Source organism: Ovis aries, chromosome 10 (genome assembly GCF_016772045.2).
Source record: "Ovis aries strain OAR_USU_Benz2616 breed Rambouillet chromosome 10, ARS-UI_Ramb_v3.0, whole genome shotgun sequence".
Classification (NCBI taxonomy): domain Eukaryota; kingdom Metazoa; phylum Chordata; class Mammalia; order Artiodactyla; family Bovidae; genus Ovis; species Ovis aries.
In genome coordinates, this window is record NC_056063.1 from 30,014,382 (window position 1) to 30,028,571 (window position 14,190).

At 48.9% G+C, this 14,190-nt stretch overlaps 1 protein-coding gene across 2 annotated transcripts in view; it reads right to left on the bottom strand.

Annotated features, from left to right (window-relative positions):
* B3GLCT (beta 3-glucosyltransferase) overlaps nt 1–14,190 on the bottom strand; it is a 112,390-nt gene that overhangs the window by 80,039 nt on the left and 18,161 nt on the right. For both annotated transcript variants that reach the window (XM_027973624.2, XM_042254819.1), the window contains exons 3-4: nt 11,320–11,359; nt 3,183–3,292 (exon numbers count right to left, since the gene is read on the bottom strand). In XM_027973624.2, coding sequence (XP_027829425.1) covers nt 3,183–3,292; nt 11,320–11,359 — 150 coding nt within the window. The remainder of the gene's footprint in view (nt 1–3,182; nt 3,293–11,319; nt 11,360–14,190) is intronic.

Here is a 14,190-nt window from a genome sequence, read left to right on the forward strand (position 1 = left end):
TGGAACAAAAATAGTACAAAAGTGAAAACTATACAATGAAAGCAGAACCAAGGAGGAAGCCATTTGTCCCTGTGGGTCAAGACGCTGCACAGAAAGATATGCCCAGGAGCTTGTCAAGATGAAGGGGGTCCTGTGCAAGGTCACAGAGGCTTGGCATAGCCAGGCAGGCCCAGGGACTCCAAGGAGTTCGCAGTTACTGGCAAAGAAAACACAAGGGGACAGGGGATGGGAAATGAAGCTGGGGCCAGAGGTGGGACTACAGTTAGCAAGCTCTGGTGTGGCCTCGTGGCAAAAGGTAGGGAGCACAGGAGGCCCCACAGCTCTGCCAGACCCACACCCTCAGCTGCCGCCACCTGCCTCCACTCCCAGGAGACGCACACGCTCTCCATCCATAAATGATGGCCACACTCTGTTTAGACACGAACCTGCAACCATCCTCCCCAGAGTCTACTTCCGGTTTTAAGCACCCTGCGGTCCTGCATGTGAGCCCCAGATACCTGAAGAAGCAGGCATTCCCAGTCCCTAGCAGCACCTTCTGCCTAAGGGGCAGGAAAGAAGAAGGAACATTTTACAATCCCTCTTCAGTCCCGTCTATCAGTCGTGTCCGACTCTTTGCGACCCCACGGACTGCAGCACGCCAGGCCTCCCTGTCCATCACCAACTCCCAGAGCTTGCTCAAACTCATGTCCATCAAGTCGGTGATGCCATCCAACCATCTCCTCTGTTATTCCCTTCTCCTCCCGTCTTCAATCTTTCCCAGCATCAAGGTCTTTTCCAATGAGTCAGTTCTCTGCATCAGGTGGCCAAAGTATTGGAGTTTCAGTTTCAGCAACTTCCTTGCAATGAATATTCAGGACTGATTTCCTTTAGGATGGACTGGTTGGATCTCCTTGCAGTCCAAGGGACTCTCAAGAGTCTTCTCCAACACCACAGTTCAAAAGCATCAATTCTTCAGCGCTCGGCTTTCTTTATAGTCCAACTCTCACATCCATAGATGACTACTTGAAAAACCATAGTGTTAGAAATAATAATAATCCCTATTGCTTCCCTCCAAAAGGTACCCACATGCCTTTTCCCCACTGTAAACAAAGTGCCAGGAGCACTGTCCTGTCCCTGGCTACCAGGAAGCCACTCTTCCCAGCAGAGCAGAGGGGATAAGACAGGTAGGGAGACAGTGATGAGTACCTATTAGAACAAAAAAAGTACCCATTTGCCAAAAAAAAAAAAAAATTAAACTGCAAAAAAGGAGCTGGCAACTAGCAGAGGAAGTACTGGGGGTGTACTTAATCAAGTGGCCTTGGCTGGCAATGTAACCAATCACATTAACAGTGAGGACTACCAATATGGAGTAAATGCGGAAGGTATATAATCTAAAAGGCACACGGGGGCTTCCCTGGTGGTCCAGTGGTTAAGACTCCGCGCTTCCACTAGACGGGGCACAGGTTCAGTCCCCGGTCAGGGAACTAAGATCCGGCACGTTGCAGTCACAGCCAAAAAAAGGAAACACACATGAATCTGCCTCTCCAAGAAGGAAGGTATTTCTGGGAACAAGCCACTCAGAGATAGTTATGCCCTTAATCCATACATGAAATCAAATGACGCATAACTCTGTCCTGATGTTATCACTGACTTGCAGTCTGGGGTAACTGCCAAGGCCTGGTTGAGTTCAGTTCCACGAACACTCGCCTGGACCCCACTGAGGAACTATGTGGGCTCCTGGCTTCCCCTCCACCCCTCCACTCCTCCACTTTCCCCGCCCCCACCCCACCCCCACCCCACATCCACCCACCCCACCGCTGCCCTGCATCCGCCTCTACCAGAGCCCATGGGGGAAGGCCAGCCGTGCAGGGTTGCTACAGGAGTTCCTCTGTGATGGAATCTGAAGAGTTTTAGTAGAAGACACTGCCCCAAGCTGGGTTTCCAGGCAAATAATAACGAAAGTCCATCAGTCATGTCCGACTCTTTGCAAACCTTGGATTCTCCAGGCAAGAATACTGGAATGGGTAGCCTTTCCCTTCTCCGGGGATCTTCCCAACCCAGGGATCAAACGTAGGTCTCCTGCATTGCAGGCAGATTCTTTACCAGCTGAGCCACAGGGGAAGCCCAGAAAAAGGAGAACTTTAATCAAGCTACTATCTCTAATTACTGCCCCGCCCCAACCAAAAAAAACCCACTTGTCTACAGCCTGCAATCCTTTCCTGTCGCTTGAGAAGTTCTGATGCTCCAAGGAGAGGAACCAGGATCTGTCCTCGTGGGGACATGGGGAGGTCGAATTAATTTCTCACACACAGCATTTAAAAAACAAACACAATAAACCTCACTGCCAGCAGTGCCCTGACGTTGAACACCATTAAGTTTGTTCACTTTTCCATTGTTATTTCCAACCCTTTACTTCCGCACTCCCACCGACAGAAAGCAAGCCATGCGCAGGTCTGTGGTCGAAGAACTCTTGATGGCTTTTACCTCCAGACAAGCACTTCTGCCTCGAAGGCCAAGGCCACAACATGCAGTGTACTGGGCTGGGAGGACTGTCTCTGCTTGGCTAAGGAGGAACGCTTCCACATGGCTGCACGCATGGGTAGATCTTCCTTTGCCCCGAACCTCCCACAATATGCAGAGCAGATTTAAATTCAGTTCACGCTTATGTTAAACTTTATTAAAGTAAACCTGGATGTGTCAATCTTTCTCTCCATAATCCTCCTCGGATATTACATTATAAATCGAATCAGAAGTTCAGCTAATAATACCCAATCAAAAACCAGATTAAGAAACTCATAGAAGCACTACTGCACAAAGGTTAATGAAAATGTTATTTCAACATAAAAACTGCCTTAGAACCTGTTACCAAAATTTCGAACATTAATTATCTTTGCTATTTTAAGCTCCGCCTTTAAAAAGTTATTTCTTCCACTTTTTTCTGTCGTATTTTATGATGAAACCATGCTAGCCCTATACATTTTTACATGTTTGTTAAAATATGTATATAATAATTTAGAACATGATACTTAGAGCATCTGAAATTAACTAGAGCATTTTAAACAATAAATAGTCCATATTAAGCCCGCAAAACAAACCAGAAGATGTATTCTGTCTAAATAGAACTGACTCTCTATGGACCAAGAGCTTTGGAAAACATAAACATATCAAGAAAAAATCAGACATCCCAAGTCATCTTTACCTACCTGTGTAAGAGCTGCAGATTGCTTTAAGATGCTTTGTTTTAACTGTTCTGCCTTCTTCGCATGAAAAGAATTACTTTGACTCTGGATGACAAATACAATTTCTTTTAAATCTAGAACAACAAAAAAATTTGTTCAGGTTTTTTTTTTTTTCTTTTAAAACAACAACTGAAATAAACTTGAAAACAAATCACAATGAAAAGAAAAGGAAAAAAACAGTCACAAGGCATGCCTTCAGGCAATAAACTCTTGGGGGGGAGGGAATCAATTTATATGTAATTCTAGTGACAAAATCTCTCTTTTTAAACTGATCTCTGCAACTTCCTTCCTAGAAGTTAGCAAGTAAATACGCTGGCTGTACTAGACCCAGTCTGGTAACAAACTGTGAATTTGTTCCTGCATCTGCCACAAAGTATGCAAATGTAAATGTGAGAAAGGATGAAAATGTCTAGAACACTCACCTCCCCAGTCACTGAAAACCCACTGTGTTTGCAAGAAACCTTTTAACAATTATGCAGAATCCTACAATGTGGCTCCCTGTTAGGGGTTGCACTGCGACCCCCAAGTTTCACAGGATGAAGTGTCCTCAGCCCCAGGACCTCAGAACGTGACCTTATTGGGAACTGGGTCTTTACACAGGCAATCAAGTTAACATGGGGTCACTAGTATAGGTCTTCACCCAACATACTTGGTGCCTTTATTAAAAGAGGACTGTAACCTACCAGGATCCTTGATCCGGGGGATTCTCCGGCCAGGAAGACTGGAGTGGGTTGCATTTCCTCCTCCAGGGGATCGTCTCGACCCAGGGGGTTGAACCCAGGTCTCCTGCATTGAGGGCAGATTCTTTACCAGCTGAGCCACCAGGGAAGCCCCTAACCCAATACCCTGGTGTCTTTATGAAAAGAGGCGATCTGGGCGAGAGACACAGAGAGAGGCTGCTGTGAAGACCCAGGGGAAAAAGGGCCACCTTCAAGCTGAGGAAGGGGGCCTCAGAGGAAACCATCCCGCCTCCAGAACCTGGAGACACATCTCTGAGGAAGCCACACAGTCTGCGCCACTTTGTTTCAGCAGCCCCGCGCAAACAGACACTCAACCGCAAGCACGCTCTGGATGGCCCCTCAAGGCAACACTCAGCAGGGACCTCAGGGGGCACCTGGCCAGGCTGAAGTTCGTCTCCAGGAAAATAGCCACGACTGCAGGGCAACGGGGCTGCAGCGGGAATGAGCTGCCCATCAAGCCTGGGTTCAGGGCCGTCGGGGTCTTGACCGGGGCTGGGAGGGAGGCAGCCCTGGTCTGTCACCCCCTCCAGACCAGAGGAGGGTCTCGCCTGCAGAGGGGGAGGCCCAGACCCCACATCGGGAAAGCATGTCAGGCCTGCCCAGGTTCCGAGCTCGTGATGAAGGAAAGAAACTGCAGGTGTGTCAGGACCCTGCCACCAGACAGGGGTGTTGACCAAAGGCAGACATCACATAAAGTTGCAGCCTCCAGCAAGGTTGACTACAAATCAATATGGGGACCCTCCCCACACTGAGCTCTTCCCTTTAACATCTCAACTCCCAGGTGGCGCTAGTGGTAAAGAACCTGCCTGCCAATGCAGGAGATGAAAGAGACACAGGTTTGATCCCTGGGTCGGGGAATATCCCCTGGAGGAGGGCATGGCAACCCACTCCAGTATTCTTGCCTGGAGAGTCCCATGGACAGAGGAGCCTGGCAGGCTACAGTCTATGGGGTTGCAAAGAGTCGGACACGAATGAGTGACTAACACTTTTTTTTTCAAGGACACTAACTTGGTTTCTATTTATTCCACTGTATTTTACCATTCTTGTGTTGAGCTCTACAGTTCTGTTCATTTATTCACTCAAATATTCATACAACAAACAGCCCCACAGTGAGCCATCCAAATCCTAAAAATGATCCAACATGCTTTTTGAACAACCTGCTGAATGTGACCTAATTCTTTCTATGTAGGAGTTTATATAAACTTGAACCTTCCACGTACTATCTCTATTTTAAGTCAGCATCCTGGCTCTACAAATCAGACACACAGATAACGCTCAAATAAGTGTCTTCTACTTCAACTGAAATGTAACTTCCGATCCACTACATCTGAAACATTAACGTAACTCACTTATCAGAATGAAACAAGGTTTATTTCTGTTCAAGAATGGAGTCAATAAACCTCAGAGAATATTTTTGCAAAATGTAATAAAGCTGAAGATGCACATTTGCAATGACCCAGAAACTCCACTGGTGTAAGTCATCCTTGAGAAGCCCTCGTACATGTTAACAAAAGTGCTCACCGCAGCATCACTGTGTGAAAAGGAAAAAGCTGGAAGCAAACCAGACACTCACAAGATATACAAACTAGAATACTACACAGTGGTATTCCCACAGCAAGAAAGAGTAACAACCCAGACGGAAGCTGGAGATGAACCCTCCAGACAGAACGCTGGAAAAAATGTGGGAGGTAATGACCATACGGCATAAATCAATGGTTTTCAAAACTATAAACATAAATCTATATAAAATGGATATATGCTACATAATACGCTTGTATACACATATCTAACTAATGTGAAAGTAGCAAAGGCTATAGGGGAGCTTCCCTGGTGGCTCAGTGGCAAAGAACCACCTGCCAAGGCCGAAGACGTGGGTTTGATCACTGCTCCAGGAAGATGCCACACACCACGGAGCAACGAAGCCTGTGTGCCACAACTGCTGAGCCCGGGCTCTAGGGCCCAGGAGCCACAGCTACTGCAGCCCGTGTGCCCTAGAGCCCGGGCTCCAAGACAAGAGAAGCCCCTGCAATGAGAAGCTCGCATACCACTAGGGAGTAGCCCCGCTCACTGCAACTAGAGAAAAGCCCCAAAGCAACAAGGACCCAGCACAGCCAAAAATAAGATAAAAAATTTTTTGGAAAAACAAAAAAGGCTATAGGAGAGTGATGAACACCGGAATCAAGATACTGGTTTAAAGGCTGCAGCCATGCTAGCAATGTTTTGTCTCTTAATCTGGGAGGTAGATACCTGGATGTGACTCTTTGTAGCTCCTGGTATGTTCAAAATAATTCACAATAAATTTTTTAAAAGAGCAGCTCCGCCTGTCAAGAGGTTAACCCAGCAGGAATCACCTCCCACCACCTCCTCTACCAGATCAGCACAGTTTCCACCGTTCGCACACACAGCAGTTTTTTCGCATGGGGAAGAGGCTTGGCAAGAAGAAAGGAAGCAAATTCTCCCCCTTTCCATCTCCTGGGTCCCGTGCCATGACTTGTATTCACTTCCCCTCCTTTTATCACGCGCTTGGATCTCACATGCTGTGTGCACTCAGTGAACATTGAGCGTCTCCTAGCACAAGAGTCCAGGGTACAAAAGGAGCAAGCGCGGCTCCGGCACAGCAGTCCAGCTCAGAAGACAACACGGAGCATTCCGTGTTGGGAGCCAGGTGGGGACGCTGGGGCCCTGGAGGCAGGGAGCCAGGGTAGGGAGAGCTTCTGGGAAGGACACTTCCTGCGTTTCCTTTAAAACACAACAGTGGGGCTTCCCTAGTGGTCCCAGTGATTAAGACTCTATGCTTCCACTGCAGGGGGCAAAGGTTCCAGCCCTGCTCGGGGAACTAGGAGCCCACAGGCCATGGGATGCAGTGAAATATATATACATATATATATAAATTAAAAAATAAAACTGAAATGCAGCCGTTTCCTGCAGACACAGGCACAGAAGGGAGCAGCTGAGTGGCAGAAAAAGAACTGGGTTATCACAGAGCCCTCAGCCCACCTCATCTCTGCAGCAGCCCTAAATGGGTGACTGGGGAGTTTATCAGGCATTTCTGAGAAAAGGATGAAGAGAACAGCCAGTGATGAAGTCAGAGAGCGGTGTGGTCAGATCAGGAAGAACCTATGTGCCACAAAAATAGGCTGGGTCTATAGATTCAGTTCAGTTGCTCAGTCGTGTCCAGCTCTTTGCGACCCCATGGACTGCAGCACGCCAGGCTTCCCTGTCCATCACAAACTCCTAGAGTTTACTCAAAACTCACGTCCATTGAGTCAATGATGCCATCCAACCGTCTCCTCCTCTGTCGGGTCTACAGATTAACAGCTTTCAAACTGGGGAAGGGCCCCGGAGCCACCTGGGACCCCAGACAGCAGGGCCTCCCCAGGGGACATGACGAGGGCAAGGAGTCCTGGGGACCCCAGGGGGCCCTTTCCCAATGGAGGGAGCAGCGGAGGTTTGCAACAGCAAGTGGAACACAGGGCACCAGCAAAGATTACAGCTAGAAGAGATGGCACCGTGAGGCAAGGGACGGACGCACAGAGGAGTTACCTGCATGAGGCAGGAGAGGAAGAGGTGCCCCATGTGCCCAGCGCTATAGCCCTGATACAGTGCATGACAGAGGACCGCATTCAGCCCCACCCCCATTCCAGACAAGAACCAGGAGAGTCCAGTCTGATTATGTGTTTGTGCCCTCCCAGAGTGCAGTCTCTTTCCTTCAGTCCTGTGGCAGGCAGGCCTGGAATCAAATTCTGCCAGCCTTCAGAGTCAGACTCCCTGGGGATCCCCAGGCTGGGGAGCCTGATGTGGAGCCTAGAACCTTCACACAAGTGCAAGAACATCTCTGGCATTAACGTTCTCCAGTTCGTGGGTCGCCCACCCGGTGGGTGTGGGATTTGATTTTACCGTGCTTGCACCCTTCCGCCGTCTTGCTGTGGCTTCTCCTTTGTCCTTGGACATGGGGTGTCTTTCTTGGGAGGGTTGCAGAAGGAAATGGCAAACCCACTCCAGTGTTCTTGCCTGGAGAATCCCAGGGACGGGGGAGCCTGGTGGGCTGCCATCTACGGGGTCGCACAGAGTTGGACACGACCGAAGCGACTTAGCAGCAGCAGTGTCCTCCTGCAGACGGCTGTTCAGCAGCTAGCTGTGATTTTGGTTCTCTTGCAGGAGGAAGGAAGCGTACATCTTTCTACTCCACCATCTTGAACCTAGTCCAGTTTAGTTATTAAATTCCTGCTGTTCTTTTTCTTTCCAAGTGGGGTATTTTCTTTTAAAAAGAACGTTTATCCGTATGTATCTGGTCTTAGCTGCAGCATGGCTAAGCTGCAGCACTCAGGATCTTTAGTTGCGGCATGCGGACTCTCAGCTGCGGCATGTGGGATCTAGTTCCCCGACCAACAACAGAACATGCGTGCACGCTAACTCACTTCAGTCGCGTCCGACTCTTTGCAACCCCATGGACTATAGCCCAACAGGCTCCTCCTCTGTCCATGGGATTCTCCAGAAAAGAATACTGGAGTGGGCTGCCATGACCTCCGCCAGGGGATCTTCCCAACCCAGAGGTGGAGCCCAAGTCTCCTATGTCTCCTGCACTGGCAGGCAGGTTGCTTACCACTAGCACCATCTGGGAAGCCCAGCTGAACTTCAGGCCCTCGCATTGGGAGAGCAGCGTCCCAGCCACTGGACCACCAGGGAAGTCTGTCCTGCTGTTCTTTGTATCAGCACCAAGAAATACTTCCTGATATACATCCTAAGCTCTGCAGACTGCATTCTCGCATGTTGACAAAGTCCAGACCCCAGGGCTCACCTCGGGAGCCGTCTTCTCTATTCACGTGGCTCAGCCCCTCAACTCTTAAGCTCCCACAGCCTGGTCACTGGAGTCAAATAAGATGATTCCATCCCTTTGCTGATACTTCCTGAAACCCACTGTGATCTGCCTTTTGCAAACACTGTCACAATTCAAGACAGACTGTCATTGTCTCTCCTCCAGGAATGAGCAATAAACGGGAGGCACACCAAGTGCCTGACAGTAATGATGAGTGTGACGGGTGAGAAGGGGCGATGAAGACATCCATCACGGGTGCGGAGAGGACCCAGGCGGTGCTGAAGCGGACAGAGGCTGCAGAGAGCTTCCAGGAAACAGAACCGAAGGGGGCTACACAGGAGGATTAACTCTTCTGTGCAGGTAAAGCAACCCAAGGTTCTTGGAGTCTCATTTCTGAGTATGCACCATACTAAACATCACACCACGTGCTAATCTGTCTCAGTCAGAAAGTATCTAGAAAGATGGACTTCCACACACTGGCATTTTTCTGATGAGAAATCAACGTGATGTTCTTCAGACAAAAGCTACATGACAAGCAGCCTGTGATGTGAGGCAGAGGAATACACACACGTGCACGCCTACACACACACACGCAGAGAGCCATACAGTGATGCTGGTGAGAACAATGGTCACTGGTGGATGTACTGACTAGGCACTGAGTCAAGAGATGAAAAGCCCACCCCAACCTTGGAGTCGGTCACCAGGCCCTGGGGACCATGAGACCACGGCGGCGTGCAGATTCTGCTGGGTCAGCTGCTTTGGTAAACCTCAACCCCACTCCGTCCCACCAACTTACATTAAGGGTGTGGCAGATAAGTCCTCTGGTCTGTCTTCAGATGAACAGATACCAAGTCAAGTATTACCCGCTCTGCCATGTATGACTGCGAGAATGCAGATTCACCTGCTCGGGGAGCTTCCCGGGTGCGCCGAAAACTCACTCTCTAGACCACGACCACCGTTCATTTAAGAGCCACCTACAGGCTCCCCTGGCGGCTCAGCGGTTAAGAATCCAGCTGCCAATGCAGAGGACACAGGTTCGATCCCTGACCCAAGAAGATCCCACATGCCACGGTGCAACCAAGCCCACACGCCACAACTGCTGAGCCTGGGCTCCAGAGCCCGCAGGCCACGGCTACTGAGCCACGCGCCACAGCTGCTGAAGCCCACACACCCCAGAGCCCACGCCCCACAGCAAGAGAGCAGCTCCGCAGCCACAACTAGAGAAAGCCCAGGCGTGACAACGAAGGCCCAGTGTGGCCTGAACTAAACAAATCAATCTGAAAAAAAAACATTTGCTACAAGGAGGCCCACCAGTTTCCACAACAAAAAAACACACGGAGGGGATATATGTATACCTATGGCTGATTCATGTTGAGGTTTGACAGAAAACAAAATTCTGTAAAGTGAGTATCCTTTAATAAAAAAGTAAATTAATTAAAAAAACAACAACAACCACAGACAAATGCCCAAACCCACCAAGGTTGGCTGCGGAGGTAAAATCTCTATTTTAAATCTCCTGAGGAGTGGCTGACCACACGGGTATTGTCGTGTTGTCATGTAGGGAAGACAAGCAGTGAATCACTGTGGCTTCTTAAACATGGCTACTCTCAAGACCCCAAGACTCCAGCCCGCACCCCTGTGGTCCCCGGACACCTGGGCCCCAGCACAGCCCATCCTACCCCCGCCACCCAGCAGGGCTGCTACCACCTTCCAGACTCCTCAGAATCCAGGCCCAGGCAAGGAGGACCTTACGAAGGAAAGTGTGTCCCTCTCCCCTCGTCCAAGGTTCACCTCCCGAGTCTCCATCGCCCGTCCTGGGATGACCGACAACACACGCTTAGGGAAGAGACCGAACATGCAGAGGTCAGCCTCACCCTCCTGTCAACACAGAGCCTGTTTCCCAAAACTGAACCCAGAAAAAAAAAAAAAAAAAAAACACAACAAACTCACAGTCACAACCCTGACAATGCTCACAATACATGGGGGAGAAAGATGGGTTTATAAGGCAGTGCATGCAGACTGGGAGCTGATGGGGCTGACACGTGCAACATCTGCAGAGAAGCCAGGAGCCGCCTCCGCCAGAGGATTTGACAGAAGACGTGGTCCCCAAGCTGACCCACAGGGGACAGGCTGCCTGCAGGTCAGCAGTAGTGCCCTGGCTCCAGGCAGAGGGGACGCGATAAAGGCCACAGCTGACCCTTCCTCCCAAAAAGTGTGTGTGCACCCCTGAGAACAGACTCTGTCTCCATCACCACTGTACTCCCCACGCAGCCCCCCAGCATGGAAGTCTCTCTTTACCAGCAGCTCAATACATTGTGGCTGAGGGAAATAAATCCAGCTTATGAATTATTACTTCCAATATGTCCATCTGAAACGTGTTCTCGTGTCTCCATAACGGTAAACACTGGGCTGAGCAAAAGACGAAGTACTTGGCTAACAATATTTATCACGTAAATAAAATCAGAAAGAAAAATTCACGGAAATGTAATTTACAAGGAATAGCCCCTGGATATCAACTCTTAAGTTAAAAAAAATCGTTACTCACCTATGTCATTTTTCTTTGATGTATCACTTTTCTCCAAATTCTGTATTTTAAATAAAAGAGAAAAAGATCAATCTCGTCACATTAAAAAAAAAAAACAATAAACAAACAGCAATACATGAAATAAACACGTACGATACATATTAACATCCGGGGGTAAGACATGGAAAATGAGAGCTTGGACATGCTTCCTTAAAGAAACAGACAAAAATTAAGGCAGGGAAAGCAGCAATAATATATTTCTGCATCAGAACAGAAGACTCCTAGGGGGCCGTTCCTCTCCTTCGTGATGGTGGGCAAGTCACCGAATCGACCTGAGGCTCTTTCTTCTCATGTAAAATGGTTCACAATGTTCCTGGGAGAGATCGTTTTAAACCCTGATACATGGTAAGCATTCCAAACACGCCAGGACTGTACCCATTCTGCCTATGCGTTCCTTGGGAAGTGGGCTCTACCAAACACCGTATTTATCATCTGGGGGGCTCAGCCATGCTGCCATCAGCAATGTCACCACTGTATTCACTCCTGCCTGAGAAGCAGCCCTGGGGGGAGGGGGTCCGCTGGGGCTCACAAGATTTCCTGAGCACGGAAGGGCCTCTCAGAGCCGCAGAGCTTCAAACACAGAAATGTGGACGTGGGCGCGTGAGCACGGATGTACCTGATCCTGATCAAACCAGCTCCTCAAAGACTCCTCCACAAAGCGCAGAGTGTCAGCAGCTAAATCTGCCATCGTCACTGTCTCCTCTGGCAGAAGGAATTCTCCCTCTAATTACCCCTCTCCGTTTTCAACCACCACACGCTATAATTATGAGAATTGGACGGTGGCAAATATCCTTCCATTTCCCACACGACTGCAACAAGAAATGCAGTCGTGAGCCGTTATCAACAAAACATCAGCAGCTTACAAGCCAAGATACTGCCACCGAGACATGTCCTCTCGGGGTGCAGGAGGGACTGTGGCAGCAGACGGGGGAGCGGCCATCTCCGGCAGCACTTTCTGAAATTCTCTGTGTCTCAGGGGTAGAAATAACAGCGAGCGGAGAAGAACCTGAGTTATGTACTGATCTGCTTGCTACACCTCGGGGTCAAGTGACACCTGACCTAATGATGATAAAACACATACTTCTCAGAAGAGCCGCCAAGAAGACTGGAAAGCTCAACCACTTCCCTAAATGTGCTCAACCAGAGCCGGGCTAGCATCCTAGGTCGGCACGTGTGGACTCACTGCCTCTCTGGCCAGGAGCACGGCCTGAGCCCGGGGACGGAGCCCTCAGCTTCCCCTTAGCCAGGCTGCCTCCTCCTTGCCAGGCCACGCTAGACAGGCTGGCAACAGGCTGCTAGACACAGGTTATAGAAAACTGGAAATTTCAGATCCAAAAGTAGCACTGGAGTGGATAAAGAAACTGTGGCCTCTTTGTACAATGGAATATTAATCAGCCTTAAAAAAGGAGAGCATTCTAAGACCTCCTTGGTGGTCCAGCGGTTAAGAATCCACCCGCCAATGCAGGGGACACCGGTTCGATCCCTGGGCGGAGAACTAACATCCCACATGCCACACGGCAACTAAACTTGTGCACCACAACCAAAAGCCCACAGATCCTGAGTGCCACAACTAAGACCCGACACAGCCAAATAAATAAATAAGAAGATTTTTTTTAAAAAAGAGGAAGGGAATTCTGACACAAGCTACAATACGGATGAACCTTGAGGACAGGATGCTAAGTGAAATAAGCCAGTCATAAAAAGATAGAGACTGTATGACACCACCTACGTGAGGTACCTAGAGCTATCAGAGATGGAAAACGGGCTGGTGGAGGGCCAGGGGCCAGGAGGGGACGCGGAGCTGTGGTTTCATGGGGGCCAAGGTTCAGTTCTGCAGGATGAAGAGAGTTCTGGAGACTGCGTGCACGACAGTAAGAACATACCTAGCACTACGGAACTGTGCACTTAAAAATGGCTAAAATGGTAAATTCTATGTGTCTTTTACTGCAATTTTCTAAAAATAGCATGGGAGATGATCCAATCCAACATTCCCCTTCTGCAGATGAAACAAAAGAGGCTCAGAAAAGGTCCAGGATTTGCACAACATCTAACAGCCATTCTAGCCACAGGCCAGGCCTGGAATCCAGCTCTTCGGCTCCTTTCCAGCATTCCTGCCTTATACCTTCCAGTAATGCGTGCCCAATCCTCCCCCAGAGGCATTGTTCAGAGAACTCGCATCATGAGATGGAAACATACTTTGAGAGTAAGCTAAAAGATATGCAGAGTACATCATGCGAAATGCCAGGCTGAATGAGGCACAAGTTGGAATCAAGATCGCCAGAAGAAATATCAATAACCTCAGATATGCAGATGACACCACTCTGATGAAAGAAAGCGAACAGGAACCAAAGAACCTCTTGATGAAGGTGAAAGAGGAGAGTGAAAAAGCTGGCTTAAAACTCAACATTCAGAAAACTAAGATCACGGCGCCTGGTTCCATCACTTCATGGCAAATAGATGGAGAAACAAAGGAAACAGTGACAGACTTAGTTTTCTTGGGCTCCAAAATCACAGCAGATGGTGACTGCAGCCACGAAATTAGACACCTGCTCCTTGGAAGAAAAGCTATGACCAACCTAGACAGCATAATAAAAAGCAGAGACATTACTTTGCCGACAAAGGAGGGTATAGTTAAAGCAACGGTTTTTCCAGTAGTCATGTATGGATGTGAGAGTTGGACCATAAAGAGGGCTGAGCACAGAAGACTTGATGCTTTTGGACTGTGGTGTTGGAGAAGACTCTTGAGAGTCCCTTGGACTGCAAGGAGATCCAACTAGTGAATCCTAAAGGAAATCAGTCCTGAATATTCATGGGAAGGACTGATGCTGAAGT